The 15,253-nt window shown below is 40.8% G+C and overlaps 1 protein-coding gene across 1 annotated transcript in view; it reads left to right on the top strand.

Moving 5' to 3' along the window:
* The first annotated feature begins 1,931 nt into the window (after positions 1-1,931).
* The window catches only part of LOC146554216 (uncharacterized), a 28,484-nt gene continuing 15,162 nt past the window's right edge, over positions 1,932-15,253 (top strand). Inside the window, exons 1-37 of the mRNA XM_085253228.1 lie at positions 1,932-1,966; positions 2,583-2,791; positions 2,896-3,039; positions 3,126-3,282; positions 3,376-3,403; positions 3,490-3,598; positions 3,761-3,853; positions 4,039-4,102; positions 5,897-5,995; positions 6,080-6,183; positions 6,277-6,415; positions 6,503-6,621; positions 6,706-6,855; positions 6,950-7,120; positions 7,204-7,513; positions 7,635-7,711; positions 7,851-8,056; positions 8,183-8,306; positions 8,441-8,577; positions 9,714-9,969; positions 10,074-10,316; positions 10,391-10,567; positions 10,655-10,800; positions 10,886-10,976; positions 11,070-11,459; positions 11,561-11,687; positions 11,764-11,882; positions 11,963-12,159; positions 12,239-12,422; positions 12,497-12,662; positions 12,745-12,869; positions 12,977-13,285; positions 13,379-13,582; positions 13,671-13,967; positions 14,093-14,197; positions 14,281-14,376; positions 14,467-14,601. Of these exons, the coding sequence (XP_085109354.1) occupies positions 2,591-2,791; positions 2,896-3,039; positions 3,126-3,282; positions 3,376-3,403; positions 3,490-3,598; positions 3,761-3,853; positions 4,039-4,102; positions 5,897-5,995; positions 6,080-6,183; positions 6,277-6,415; positions 6,503-6,621; positions 6,706-6,855; positions 6,950-7,120; positions 7,204-7,513; positions 7,635-7,711; positions 7,851-8,056; positions 8,183-8,306; positions 8,441-8,577; positions 9,714-9,969; positions 10,074-10,316; positions 10,391-10,567; positions 10,655-10,800; positions 10,886-10,976; positions 11,070-11,459; positions 11,561-11,687; positions 11,764-11,882; positions 11,963-12,159; positions 12,239-12,422; positions 12,497-12,662; positions 12,745-12,869; positions 12,977-13,285; positions 13,379-13,582; positions 13,671-13,967; positions 14,093-14,197; positions 14,281-14,376; positions 14,467-14,601 (5,799 nt within the window). The 5' untranslated portion in view covers positions 1,932-1,966; positions 2,583-2,590. The remainder of the gene's footprint in view (positions 1,967-2,582; positions 2,792-2,895; positions 3,040-3,125; positions 3,283-3,375; positions 3,404-3,489; positions 3,599-3,760; positions 3,854-4,038; positions 4,103-5,896; positions 5,996-6,079; positions 6,184-6,276; positions 6,416-6,502; positions 6,622-6,705; positions 6,856-6,949; positions 7,121-7,203; positions 7,514-7,634; positions 7,712-7,850; positions 8,057-8,182; positions 8,307-8,440; positions 8,578-9,713; positions 9,970-10,073; positions 10,317-10,390; positions 10,568-10,654; positions 10,801-10,885; positions 10,977-11,069; positions 11,460-11,560; positions 11,688-11,763; positions 11,883-11,962; positions 12,160-12,238; positions 12,423-12,496; positions 12,663-12,744; positions 12,870-12,976; positions 13,286-13,378; positions 13,583-13,670; positions 13,968-14,092; positions 14,198-14,280; positions 14,377-14,466; positions 14,602-15,253) is intronic.

The raw sequence follows: 15,253 nt of genomic DNA on the forward strand, positions 1-15,253 counted from the left end.
AGGTCTTCACTATTAATGGAGAGATTATAAGAAAATAAGCGAATTGCTTCGTGTTATTCTTTCCTATCCAGACTTTGAGACACACACAACCATCTAAGCCGTGGCTTTGTTTGTCTTTCTTTTGACTCTTTGGGGCTTGACAGCCTTTTAATACCGTCACCTCTGTGCTGCAGGCTTCTGTGTGTCAACTACTTAACATCTAGGCCTTTGATGTTTAGAAATACTTTAGGATTATTAGACAGACACCCCCAGCATAAAGTGACACCATTTATATTTTCCATGAAAGAACATGTGACCTTACCTTAGAGGGGTTAGGCAGCTAGATGAGGGATGGAAGCCAGGAAGGGACCAAAGAGCAGATGAAGATTTCCACAGGGGCTTAAACAGCTGAGAATGAGAATGAGTCCAACACAGTGAAGGTCATTCTCATTTTACCATAGGAAACCAAATTTCTAATTCCCTCAGTTATTAAGGGCTGATAATGAAGATCTGTCTGCGTCACATAAAGTCTCTGCTTCTCCCCACGACAATGTTCATCTAATTTTAATGTTCAATGACTGTGGGCAAAGAAAATACTTGGCATAAAACCCTAGCTAGCTAAAACTTCCCAGTGCTTTAATGAAAACATTTAGAAAACACCAGATACATTTCAACATATGGAGCATTTTCAGTGATGTGCACCTGTTACCCCCCGTCCATCGTGACATCAAAGAATGCACTTCTGCTACTGCCGCCCTTCACAATCAGAGAGAAAAAATCCAGACAAGAATTTCACAGGGTTATCTTTGTCCTCAAGGCCAAAGGAGAGGGAACAATGCCATGATGACACTGTGAGACAAAGGGTGAAGACCAAACTGGGCAGAACAGTGGTGAGTGATCCCTGATCTTAGCTCTCACTTGACAACAGCTGCTATACTTTGTTTCAGCAGCAGTGACTCCAGAAATGCTTTTCACCTTCCTTTCACATGCCTGACCTTTGCTGAAGTTTGCCTTTCTGATTAAACATCTTAGCATGAGCAATGAGGCCAAAGCTGTTCAAGAGGTACAATATTTTAGGAGCAAATTAGTCTTTTTAATTTTGCTTGTCTACTTTGTTTGGAATTTGGAAAAGGGGCATTGAATTGACTGGTGCTAAGTAGTAAAATGAAAGTTACTGTTTGTAACCAGGTTTTGAATGAATTATTGTCATAACCCCTGAATCTAAACAGACCATTTGCTCTTGGTTTTGTTGCTTTGCCTTGTATGCAAGTTGTAATCAGGAAAGATCATCAGCTGCTGTAAGCAAACAACCAACACCATGTGACAATAATGACTTTATAGAACAGAGGCTGAAGATTCTTCAGACATAGTGAATACATGTGGATTATTCTAGTAAGTAAAACCCAGACAAATATAAATATTAAGATTGTAAATATGACTTGAAGTATTGAATTTCATCAGTATTACAAACAATATATAAAGTTACCCGTTACGAATTAAACGAATAAAATAAGAGTCACTTGATATCAAGCCTGTCCCTGATCCCCACCTCTTGCCCTCCCCTTTCTTTGTCCTGTATTGTTCTCGCCCTGCTTGTCACAAGGTGAACACAACAAATAGCAGCAGTACAACTTACCCAATTAGGAGAATGCTTTTTTAATGTGTAACCTTTCTCCAAAAATTCAGGCCATATTTGGTGGATAAAGAACCTTTATTAAAGGATGAAGGGCAGATGTCAGCTGCAGGGCTCTTCACTCCACTTGATTGAAGGTTTAGAGTCAAAGGTAAGCAAAACATTTACATATAATTTAATGTTCAGAATAGAAGGTCACCATACTTTACATGTACATCGTATTAGTGTGGGGTAATAAATTATGATGCTGTGTGGTAGTGGTAATGGAATTTTTCTTGTTTTGCTTTTTCTTCTGGTCTAAACAGCAAGTCCTGACAGATCCTGCTCTTCTTTTTGGAATCCAACCCACCCTAGGTAAAAGCTGTGCTTGGTTTGAGTTGAACGGGAATGACCCTCAGTTAGGACTTACGTTTTTGTGGTTTAACTAGAAATGTGCAAGTTTTATTGTTAATACTCTAAGTAAGTGGGTGTCTATTCTCATCATGGTTTTTATGGCATAATTCTGTATTGAAATTCAAAGTATTAAAACACGAGTTTTGAATGGTGTAAGGATTGTACGGCAGCTTGAGGCAAAGCTGAGATTTTGTAATTCGGCAACGTAAATAAAACTGACTGAAAGTCTTTTGCCTCTGTACATATTAGTTTTTGACTGACACCACACTATTGCAGCAATAAAAAAATGTCATGAGTGGGTGGGCGGGTGGCATTCTTGGTCTGCAACAACAGTTATGAGAGTGGTACGTGTGACACTCACATGAATGTCATAATACAAGATTTTGCAGCAGAACACTGCATTGTAATGACATGATTGCTGTTCTTCTGTTTTGATGTTGTAGCTTATTCCTGCATCTTTTCGCACTTTACCTGGTAACTGATGGCTAAACGACTGCAGTTCACACCGTTAATAATCGTCAATGAATGATTCTAGCTTGCATTCATTGTTAGAGACTAACGTTCACATTTGTAACAGGTTGAAAAATGGGGGATGCTGCCATGAAAGAGTTTGGGGCGGCGGCTCCTTACCTGAGAAAGTCAGATAAGGAGCGTCTGGAGGCCCAGACTCGCCCATTTGATATGAAGAAAGAGTGCTTCGTTCCTGACCCTGAAGTTGAGTACGTTAAAGCAACCATCACTAGCCGCGATGGCGACAAAGTCACTGCTGACACCGAATTTGGAAAGGTGAATAAAGTTCAGGTTCTGCATAAGTGTGTACATGTGTCTACGAAGGACTTTGGTGCTGTTTTGGTTAACATGGCTGTTAACTGTTTGATTTCCATTTGCAGACCGTCACAGTGAAGGAGTGCGATGTGCACCCTCAGAACCCGCCAAAGTTCGATAAAATTGAAGACATGGCGATGTTCACCTTCCTCCATGAACCAGCTGTGCTGTTTAACCTCAAAGAGCGTTACGCAGCATGGATGATCTACGTGAGCTGACAGCACAACACACTAACTGCCCTCCCACAAATTCTACATATTTGACACTTTGCTCTCCTCTTTTCACCAACTATCAGACCTACTCTGGGTTGTTCTGTGTGACTGTCAATCCCTACAAGTGGCTGCCAGTCTACAATCAGGAGGTGGTTGCTGCCTACAGAGGAAAGAAGAGGACTGAAGCTCCTCCTCATATCTTCTCCATCTCTGACAATGCCTACCAGTACATGCTGGCAGGTACAAATATCCCTTTTAGCATTCATCTTGATTGACATTTTGTTTGGACATCGTCGCATTTTCCCTGATTTTCTGATATTCTCTTGCTGACAGACAGAGAAAACCAGTCAATCCTTATCACGTAAGTAACTTTACCAACAAGGGTCTTTTTTCAGCAGTTAAGAGTTATACTTCTTGGTCTTGAAATGTATGTCTTTTTCTACTCAGTGGAGAATCTGGAGCTGGAAAGACTGTCAACACCAAGCGTGTCATTCAGTACTTTGCCAGCATTGCTGCTGTCCCAAGTGGGAAGAAAGATCCAGCTGCAGAGAAGAAGGTTTTCAAACATTTTCAATTCAATTCAATTCAATTCAGTTCAATTCATGGGTATGTGTATAGCACCAAATCACAGCAACAAGTGCCTCAAGATGCTTTTCACAATCACAATTCCACTTGGGAAGCTTTGCACTTTAGATCTTGTCTTTGATTTTCACATCAGGGAACCCTGGAGGATCAAATTATCCAGGCTAACCCCGCTCTAGAGGCCTTTGGCAATGCCAAGACCATCAGGAATGACAACTCCTCCAGATTTGTGAGTGTCTTTAGATTCTTCTTTCCCTTTATCATCTCCATCTTTTTCTTCTAGCTACTCCCTTTAGGGGTCACCACAGTGGAATATCTGCCTCAACTTCACTCTATCCCTTGCATTCTCCTTTGTCACACCAACCCTGTGCATGGCTATATGATGACTAAAATCTGCTTTTTTCCACCTAACAGGGGAAATTCATCCGTATTCACTTTGACAACCGAGGAAAGCTGGCCTCTGCTGACATTGAAACTTGTAAGTAACTGTGTTTATGTGGAAAATTTGAAAGTAGACTTAACCAGAGGTGGGACCAAGTCATTGTTTTGCAAGTCTCAAGTAAGTCTCAAGTCTTTATCCTCAAGTCTCAAGTCAAGTCTCAAGTAATGTCAGGCAAGTCAGAGTCGAGTCTCAAGTCACTGGTGTAAAAGTCCGAGTCAAGTCACAAGTCTGAAACTTTGAATTTCAAGTCCTTTCGAGTCTTTAAAAAAAAAAGAAAGAAAAAAGCACGTTGCAGTTATATGCTAAATGTAAATATTAGACCATGTAATTTTAAAATCTGTGTTTTTCTCAACACATGACAAAATAGTGAACTTAGAAAATATACACAAATTGTGAAATTGCACCTCTTTAAAATGCAGCTCAATTAAAGCTAGCTCCAAGAATAATTTTCACCGACAGTTCTGAGATAAGCTGCATGTTATTCTTGGATGCGGTTGTAGGACCGGCTTTAAAATCGCATGACAAAAATATCATACATATTAAAAAAAACTGCATCACCAACGTAGCCTGGAAAACATTTGCTAGTTAGATGAAGTCAGCTATCTCATCGTAGCATATTTATATGCATATTTATAATCATACGGTTCTTGGAGTGAGTGCATACACTCATGAAGTTTAGTAACTTCGGGTCACTGCAACAAGCCCAGGTACAGTTTACCGCCGGATGGGTGCAGGACCTTGAAATGCACCGTGTAGAACGAAAGACCATCGTACGTATCATAAGTTTACCAGTCTCACAAATTGTCTTCATAAATACACATTCCTTAACCGTTTATTAATAAGACCTTTGAGCTCAACGGTAATTAATTAGTAGTGGAAATAATTTCTGGTACGCGTTACAGAAATGAAGCAGTGACAATAATACTGTATGCTGTAATCGCACTGGGCAATTAGTGATACAAAAACATACTTTTATCCTGTGAATAAAAGTATCTTTTTGTCAATGTACCATAATAACAGAAGCGAAACGCAATATTGTGTCAGGACAATTCACTATTTATGCACAATAAACAAAGGAGCATAGCGCGACAATTTCTGTTCAGCGCCAGACTTGCTTGTAACCTATATCACCAATTATGTTATGAAAAATGACGTATTAACTACAACAGCAGACTGACCTTTGTGTAAATGCTTGGAGCAGACTAACGTGTGAGCTGGAGGGTTCTGGGACGTTACATTTGATCTTTGAATGGCTGCAATCCAGGCCATCCGTCGCGTCTTTGTTACTTCGGAAACATGGCTCGAACAATTTCTCTTCAACGTCGTAATCCGATAACAACCGATCTCTTTACCCGTCGGCTTCCCGTGGCTGTCATGCGACCGGCTATTGCAGTTAATAATACAACAGCTTCTTGACATTTTTGTGTTTCTTTTTATCGCTGTGTGACTGATTTCAATTGAAAGCCTGTGTGCGCTAGTACCTCTTGCCACGAGTTCCCAGAATCCTTTGCGGTTTACCCCTGAATGACGTCACATTTTCAATCTCTATATAATATGCATGTTAAATTTTATATTTGGGGTGAAATATCAAGTCTTTTCAAGTAAACCGGTTCAAGTCCAATTCAAGTCCCAAGTCATTGGTGTAAAAGTCCAAGTCAAGTCACAAGTCTTACAACATTTTTTCAAGTCAAGTCTAAAGTCATAAAATTAATGACTCGAGTCTGACTCGAGTCCAAGTCATGTGACTCGAGTCCACACCTCTGGACTTAACTATTACATGCAACTTATCTGTATACCAGATAAGTTACAAATAATTGATTTCTCTTACAGACCTTCTAGAAAAGTCTCGTGTGACCTTCCAGCTCAAAGCTGAGAGGGACTACCACATTTTCTACCAGATCCTGTCTCAGATAAAGCCTGAACTTCTGGGTACACAGTCATTAACCTTAAGAACTATCACTATATGGAAAACAGCTAGACATTTTGTAATTTTATATTTTTCTATCTCCTTAGAGATGCTGCTCATTACCAACAACCCTTATGACTACGCCTTCATCTCCCAAGGAGAGACAACAGTAGCCTCTATCAATGATTCTGAAGAGCTGATGGCCACTGATGTGAGTTGAATCTTAGATGCACTGCGGCAATTTTAGTCGAAAATTCAAAAGCAAAAACGAAAATAGTAAAATAATGTTTTTGATTTTTGTCAGGAAGCCTTTGATGTTCTGGGCTTCACTCAAGAAGAGAAGAACAGTATTTACAAGCTTACTGGTGCAATCATGCACTATGGCAACATGAAGTTTAAACAGAAGCAGAGAGAAGAGCAGGCAGAGGCTGATGGTACTGAAGGTGAGAGAAGACTATTGACAAACTACAGTCAGTGAGGATCTCTGTGGGCACTGATGACTTTAAATCAAAACTGCTATTTTGCCACAGATGCTGACAAAGTAGCTTATCTGATGGGCCTGAACTCTGCTGACCTCATCAAAGGTCTCTGTCACCCAAGAGTCAAAGTAGGAAACGAGTGGGTCACCAAGGGACAAAATGTGGCCCAGGTGAGATAATATGAAACTTTTGGAGAATTCCAAAATAATTCCCTAAACTTTATCAAGGTGTACTTTTATGCATTTCCTTGTTAGGTGAACTATGCTATCGGTGCGCTGTCAAAGTCAGTGTATGAGAAGATGTTTCTGTGGATGGTAATAAGAATCAACCAGTCCCTGGACACCAAACAGCCTCGGCAGTATTTTATTGGGGTGCTTGACATTGCTGGATTTGAGATCTTTGATGTGAGTTTGGAAATATTATATTCTTCTTATATGGTAGTCCTGGATGTAAAATACAATTTAAATCCTGATCATACTGTTGTCCGTCTCGCTTCAGTTCAACACCTTTGAGCAGATGTGCATCAACTTCACCAACGAAAAACTGCAACAGTTTTTCAACCACCACATGTTTGTACTGGAGCAGGAAGAGTACAAGAAAGAGGGCATCGAATGGACTTTCATTGACTTTGGCATGGATCTGCAGGCCTGTATCGACCTGATTGAAAAGGTGAAACACTGTACAATTACATGTTCAGCTAAAACTAATGCAAATATAGTCTTTAACAAACACTTATACTTTCTGTCCTTTAGCCCATGGGTATCATGTCCATCCTTGAAGAGGAGTGCATGTTCCCCAAAGCCAGTGATGCCACCTTTAAAGCTAAGCTCTATGACAACCACCTGGGAAAAACCAACAACTTCCAGAAGCCCAGAGTTGTCAAAGGAAAACCAGAGGCTCACTTTGCCCTGGTTCACTACGCTGGAACTGTTGATTATAATATCAACAACTGGTTGGTGAAGAACAAGGATCCTCTGAATGAGACTGTTGTGGCATTGTACCAAAAGTCGACCGTCAAACTTCTTGCAACTCTCTTTGCAAATTATGCAGGAGCTGACTCGGGTAGGTTTTAAAAAATTACTAGCATCTTAGTTTACAAGTGATTATTAAAGCATCATGTAATAAGCTACTAGCCCAACCTTCCCCTGCCCACTTTCCCACAAATAACAACTGTATCTTACAGCTGAATCTGGTGGGAAGGGCAAAGGTGGAACCAAGAAGAAAGGTTCTTCCTTCCAAACTGTATCAGCTTTGCACAGGGTAATATCAGTATAACTGTACATGTTATAGATTGGTTAATAGAAACATTATTCCTGAATTTAGGACCTTAAAAGTCATTTCGAATTGTAATGTATTTTGAAAGACAATGGCAATTCTTTTCTCTATGATGTGCTATCAGGAGAACTTGAACAAGCTGATGACCAACTTGAGGTCAACTCACCCTCACTTTGTACGCTGCATCATCCCCAACGAGACCAAGACTCCAGGGGCCATGGAGAACCCTCTGGTGATGCACCAGCTGCGCTGTAACGGTGTGCTGGAAGGCATCAGGATCTGCAGAAAGGGTTTCCCCAACAGGATCCTCTATGGAGATTTCAAGCAGAGGTGTCTGTTAGATAATTGGAAAATATAAGCAACATCAAATTTCTTAGTTATCCATTCTGGTGTGTTTTTGTGGTTTGACATTTTATGTAATATAAAATAAAGTTGAAATGCTCACTTTTTCCCCAGGTATCGTATTTTAAACCCAAGTGCTATTCCTGAAGGACAGTTCATCGATAACAAAAAGGCTTCAGAGAAGCTTTTGGGCTCTTTGGATATAGATCACAACCAGTACAAACTGGGTCACACCAAGGTCAGTACTGATAGAACAAATTTTGGCATATGCTGTTATTCTTGGTGTTATCATGTCCATGATGATAATAAAGTGGTCAAGAGTAATTCTAACACACACAAAAAGTGCCTTCAACATGGGTTTCTTGATCTTAGGTATTCTTCAAAGCTGGGTTGCTTGGACTGCTGGAGGAGATGCGAGATGACCGTTTAGCTCTAATCATCACGAGGATACAAGCAAGATCCCGAGGTGTTCTTGCAAGAATTGAATTTCAGAAGATTGTTGAACGCAGGTATTTGGTACAATGAAACTCCGATTTCAAATCAGTTCAAAAGTTACATGAAAAATGGAATATCAAAGAAATGACAAAACATTTTAATAAAGGTAGCATTCGTCTTCCTTTCATTAACTGAAAGTCAAAAACACCGCTAGGTTGTGTGCTATGGTCTTTAGTTTTGAGGAGGTTTCACAACATTACTTTTAGGATCAGGTGAAGTCCAAAAGTTTGAACCAAATGAGTTTGGTGTAAAAGTCCTCTGACACTGTATTGTAGTCTCAATACCTTACACTATCCTAGCAAGCTATTTTATTTTCCTTGGAACACTGAAAACATCTTCATAAAGGGTACAAATTAAATAAAGAACGTAATTTATTTATTCATTAATGTTGGTTCTGCGCTTTAGCAGGCCCGCTAGCTCAGAGACTCATCACCCATGAAGAAAGCAAGACAACAACTTAACCGGTCTTTACTTGATAGCAAGGGAAGGCTGGTCGGAACCAGGCTCTTGGAGCTGAACGCTCCTCACCTGTTTCCCAGCCAACTTCAAAGAAACAGCCTTCCCTGCAGCCTTTTATTCAGTGAATACAAGCACCACCCATATGGTCACAAAAAGTTAAAACACTGTGTGTGTGTGTGTGTGTGTGTGTGTGTGTGTGTGTGTGTGTGTGTGTGTGTGTATACATGACTTCCCGCCACACAATATATGCTTACAACTGTTTAACCACATTTCCTAGTTATCCACAGGACATCTCCCCACACCCGTATATGGCCTAACTTTAATGGTTTAATGGTTAGGCTAGATGAGTATGGCTAAATGGCCGTGAGTGAACATCCTCCACAAGATAAGGAAACCAGAATCTCACATGGACTGTGCCTGCGGTTAAACATTCCAGCCTCCCCAGCATTCAACAGGCCGGGGAGGAGAACAAAAGAATATCTAAACATGCTGTTTAAGGCAAAGTTTACAAATTTAAGTACAACAATGGCAACATTAAACAATTTACTCTGACAATTAATATTTTCAGGTTTATTTAGATATAATAGATACTTTCACACTCACAAACTGAAGACTGAAAAAACGATTCATTGACATTAAATAAGCAGAGTCTGGATTACTACAGAATTTTTTACAAGTCAAATGTCTGCAGGGATGCTCTTCTTGTGATCCAGTGGAACATCCGTGCCTTCATGGGGGTCAAAAATTGGCCCTGGATGAAGATGTTCTTCAAGATCAAACCTCTGCTGAAGTCAGCAGAGACTGAGAAAGAGATGGCCAACATGAAGGAAGAGTTTGCCAAACTGAAAGAGGCTTATGCAAAATCAGAAGCCCGCAGGAAAGAACTGGAAGAGAAAATGGTCACTCTTCTCCAAGAAAAGAACGACCTGCAGCTCCAAGTTCAGGCTGTATGTTAAAGGATTGTTTCTTACAGTATGACAACAAATATCAACATCACATGTATTGTGTGTGTTTGTCGGCTTAATGCGTATGTCATACTTTTTGTCTTCAGGAGCAAGACAATCTATGTGATGCTGAAGAAAGATGTGAGGGGCTGATCAAGAGCAAAATTCAGCTGGAGGCCAAAATCAAAGAGCTGACAGAGAGACTGGAGGATGAGGAGGAGATGAATGCAGAACTGACTGCTAAGAAGAGGAAGCTGGAGGACGAGTGCTCCGAGCTGAAGAAAGACATCGATGACTTAGAGTTAACTCTAGCTAAAGTGGAGAAGGAGAAGCATGCCACTGAGAACAAGGTACAACAAACCTATTAATGACTGTCATTGTGAAATTAATCTGTTACTAAACTGAACCTCTATTCTGGCTATAGGTAAAAAACTTGACTGAGGAAATGGCTGCATTGGATGAAATCATTGCCAAGCTGACCAAGGAAAAGAAAGCTTTACAGGAAGCTCATCAGCAAACTCTGGACGACCTGCAGAGTGAGGAAGACAAAGTCAACTCTCTAACTAAGGCCAAGACTAAGCTGGAGCAGCAAGTGGATGATGTAAGAACATAGACTGACTTTGGTAGTTAATGAATAATAATTTTAATATATCAGTACCATTGTAATAATATTTATTTTCCCCCACAGCTTGAGGGGTCTTTAGAGCAAGAAAAGAAAGTCCGTATGGACCTTGAGCGAGCAAAGAGGAAGCTTGAAGGAGACCTCAAGTTAGCTCAAGAAAGTATCATGGACCTAGAAAATGATAAGCAGCAGCTCGAAGAGAGGCTGAAGAAGTAAGAATTAAGAACTGAACTTCTAACACTTGTTTTCATAACAAAGTTATTTTGTACCAGCAAAATATATTTTTTCCATCCACAGGAAAGATTTTGAGATTAGTCAACTGAACGGTAAAATAGAAGATGAACAAGTAATGAGTGCCCAGCTCCAGAAAAAACTGAAGGAGTTGCAGGTGATAAAAGAATAGAACAAAGTGTGAAAAGTGGTGAAAAGTAACGTAGAGCAACAAAATTTCATGGCATGGTGTGCCTTGATTTTGGTCTAGGCTCGTATTGAGGAGCTGGAGGAAGAGCTTGAGGCAGAGAGAGCTGCTCGAGCCAAGGTGGAGAAGCAGAGAGCTGACCTGGCCAGAGAGCTGGAGGAGATCAGTGAGAGGTTGGAGGAGGCTGGAGGAGCCACAGCTGCCCAGATTGAGATGAACAAGAAGAGGGAGGCCGAGTTCCAGAAACTGCGCAGAGACCTCGAAGAGGCCACTCTGCACCACGAAGCCACTACTGCCACACTCAGGAAGAAACAAGCCGACAGTGTTGCTGAGCTGGGAGAGCAGATTGACAACCTGCAGAGAGTCAAGCAGAAACTGGAGAAGGAGAAGAGTGAGCTCAGACTGGAGCTGGATGATGTGGTCTCCAATATGGAACAAATTGTCAAGGCAAAGGTAAGTTACTTTCAGGTATTAGGGTTTGTTCTCATTGCCAAATCAAACATTAATTTTATAATTGTGTACATGATTGGCCATCTACTGCTTTTTGTTCACAGAACAACTTGGAGAAAATGTGCAGGTCTCTGGAAGACCAGATGAATGAATATAAAACAAAATCAGAAGAGGGACAGCGTGCCATCAATGACTTCACCATGCAGAAAGCAAAGCTTCAAACTGAGAACGGTATGCATTAGACCTGAACAGCATATTTTAGTTGTGCCAGTGTGCGGTACTGAATTTAATGTTATGCTTAAATAAGGTGAACTTTTGAGGCAGCTTGAGGAAAAGGATTCTCTGGTGTCTCAACTCACGAGAGGAAAACAGTCGTACACTCAGCAAATTGAAGACCTGAAAAGACAACTGGAGGAAGAAGTCAAGGTAGCAAATAATCATCAGTGTAACCTCATTAGGTAGAGACCATTGGTACACCCAGTTAATAAAGATACACTTTCTTTTAGGCCAAGAACGCATTAGCCCATGCAGTGCAGTCTTCTCGCCATGACTGTGACCTGCTCAGGGAGCAGTATGAGGAGGAGCAGGAGGCTAAAGCTGAACTGCAACGTAGCATGTCCAAGGCCAACTCTGAGGTGGCTCAGTGGAGAACCAAGTATGAAACTGATGCCATCCAGAGGACCGAAGAACTAGAAGAGGCCAAGTAAGCCAAATACACTAAGTCCACTAACTCAGCAAAGGTAAAGAGCGTTTAACCACAAATACATATTTTCATCACCTAGAAAGAAGCTGGCTCAGCGTCTGCAGGAGGCTGAGGAGGCTGTTGAAGCAGTGAATGCTAAATGTTCCTCTCTGGAGAAGACCAAACACAGGCTGCAGAATGAGATTGAAGATCTCATGGTGGATGTAGAGAGGTCTAATGCTGCTGCCGCTGCTCTGGACAAGAAACAAAGAAACTTTGACAAGGTTTTCATCCGGCACTTATTATTTCACTGAAGCGGAAGGTCAATCTTTGATCTAAAATGAAAACTTTCTTGTAGGTCTTGGCAGAGTGGAAACAGAAGTACGAGGAGTCTCAAACAGAGCTGGAGAGCTCTCAGAAAGATGCCAGGTCTCTGAGCACTGAGCTCTTCAAACTGAAGAACTCCTATGAAGAATCTCTTGAACATTTGGAGACCATGAAGAGAGAGAACAAGAACTTACAAGGTGACTTAATTACCCATTAAAATCATACATGAACAGTTTGTTCACAGTATAACGGCATTTATTTTTTACAATATGCCCTCAGAGGAAATATCTGACCTCACTGAACAAATTAGCGAAGGTGGAAAGAATATTCATGAGCTTGAGAAGATTCGAAAACAGTTGGAACAAGAGAAGTCTGAGATACAGACAGCTCTGGAGGAAGCAGAGGTAAGCTGCTGCATACTGGCCTTTTTCAAATTTGAAAGATTTTAGGTTGTGAGGATTAATTCATTACAAGTTATGTAGTCATTGTGTCTAATTTCTATTTGTGACAGGCCACACTGGAGCATGAGGAAGGGAAGATTCTCAGAGCCCAACTTGAGTTTAACCAAGTAAAGGCTGACATTGAGCGCAAGCTAGCTGAGAAAGATGAAGAAATGGAGCAATCGAAAAGAAACCACCAGCGAACTGTGGATACTCTTCAAAGCTCTCTGGAGGCTGAGACTCGCAGCAGGAACGAGGCCCTGCGTCTGAAAAAGAAGATGGAGGGAGACCTCAATGAGATGGAGATCCAGCTAAGCCAGGCTAACAGGCAGGCAGCTGAGGCCCAGAAACAACTTAAGGCCGTCCATGCCCATCTGAAGGTCTGAATAAACAAGCAGTTCTACTTCTTTGAAACAAAAAATCAAAACCAAAGTGAAACATCAGTTAAAATTTTGGGGGTTTTTATCTTCAAGGATACTCAACTTCAGCTGGACGACTCTCTGCGAGCCAGTGATGATATGAAGGAAAACATTGCCATTGTTGAGCGACGCAACAACCTTCTTCAGGCTGAAGTGGAGGAGCTGAGAGCAGCTCTGGATCAAACGGAGAGAAGCCGCAAACTTGCAGAGCAAGAGCTGCTGGATGTCAGTGAGAGAGTGCAGCTACTGCACTCACAGGTAAGACTGGAGAAGACTTGATACAGAAACTATCTATTGAAAATATACTCAGGAATTTAAAAAATCATATTTTTCATCTGAACACCAGAACACCAGCCTGATAAACCAAAAGAAGAAGCTGGAGGCTGATACATCCCAGCTTCAAACTGAAGTGGAGGAGTCAGTGCAGGAGTGCAGGAATGCAGAGGAGAAGGCCAAGAAGGCCATCACTGATGCTGCCATGATGGCAGAGGAGCTGAAGAAGGAGCAGGACACCAGCGCTCATCTGGAGCGAATGAAGAAGAACATGGAGCAAACCATCAAAGACCTGCAGCACCGCCTGGATGAAGCTGAGCAGATCGCCATGAAGGGAGGCAAGAAGCAGATTCAGAAGCTCGAGGCCAGGGTGGGTATAACACTTCAGTCTCTCCCTATAATCTCTTTGACTACAGCATCTATATATCAAATAAATAGCTGGTCTAAATTTAAGTGATGTTATCTGAATTTTGTTGTGGGATCTGAATTTTATAGGTCAAGGAACTTGAAAATGAGGTGGAAAATGAGCAGAAAAAGGCCAGCGATGCTGTGAAGGGAGTAAGAAAGTATGAAAGGCGTATCAAGGAGCTTACTTATCAGGTAACTTAAATTCTTAACCAGTTAGCTTGTCTGATGGAAATTACACTCAGAAACAAAACTATGTAAAAATTTGTACTAATTAGACCGAAGAAGATCGCAAAAATCTAGCACGTCTTCAAGATTTGGTGGACAAGCTGCAGCTAAAGGTCAAGTCCTACAAGAAGGCTGCAGAGGAAGCTGTAAGTTATACAGATTTTAAATACCGCCCTTACATCTGACCACTGACTGAATATTTTCTTTACAAACAATATTGTGCTTCTATTCTACAGGAGGAACAGGCCAACAGTAATCTTACCAAGTTCCGCAAACTTCAACATGAGCTCGATGAAGCTGAGGAGCGAGCTGACATTGCCGAGTCTCAGGTCAACAAGCTGCGCGCCAAAAGCCGTGATGTGGGATCAAAGGTTCGTATGTGTACATGTTAAAAAAAAGTGTTAGTCCGGAATAGTAGGACTCTTAGCATCCTGCTGACAGATCACCAACACAAATTCTAGCTTTTTATCTCAAGGATCATTGACAAAAATAAAAGCGAAAGCATGCATTGTAGTCTCACTGCAGAATCACTGTAGAGTGAGCATTGACTGTTTTCACTTCATTTACAATCCAGCTCTTCTTTTCAAATCAAAAAATGATCACTAATGATCCTCTTTTCCCCTCTTTCTTGTTTCAGAAAGGACTTGATGAAGAATGAAGTTCACCTTGAAATGATCATTTCTGAGACACCTCTTGGTCCTGCAATGAAGTCTCCCTATGCATGTGTTTTTGTTTAGTAGAATAAAGTTAATGAGCATCTCAAACAGTGTTGCGAGTTTCACTGATAAAAGTGTTTGCTGTTTATACTGGTGAGAACCAAACTTGATTTTACAAAACAAAAAAATATAAAATTTGAACCAAACTAGTAGAAAAATAAGATCAAAATTAACTAAAAGGATAGCAACAAAGATAAAGTGAAAGTGTTATGTTTTAAATGTCTATTACTGGTATTAAAGAATTGCATTATAAAGAATGTATCGGTAATTTGACTGAATTTCCCCATAGATATAGTAATATGTAGTT

The sequence above is a fragment of the Mchenga conophoros genome, linkage group LG18, assembly GCF_057382185.1.
Source record: "Mchenga conophoros isolate Kocher_MC1m ecotype Shallow Benthic linkage group LG18, M_conophoros_male_GT1.1, whole genome shotgun sequence".
Taxonomy (NCBI): Eukaryota; Metazoa; Chordata; class Actinopteri; order Cichliformes; family Cichlidae; genus Mchenga; species Mchenga conophoros.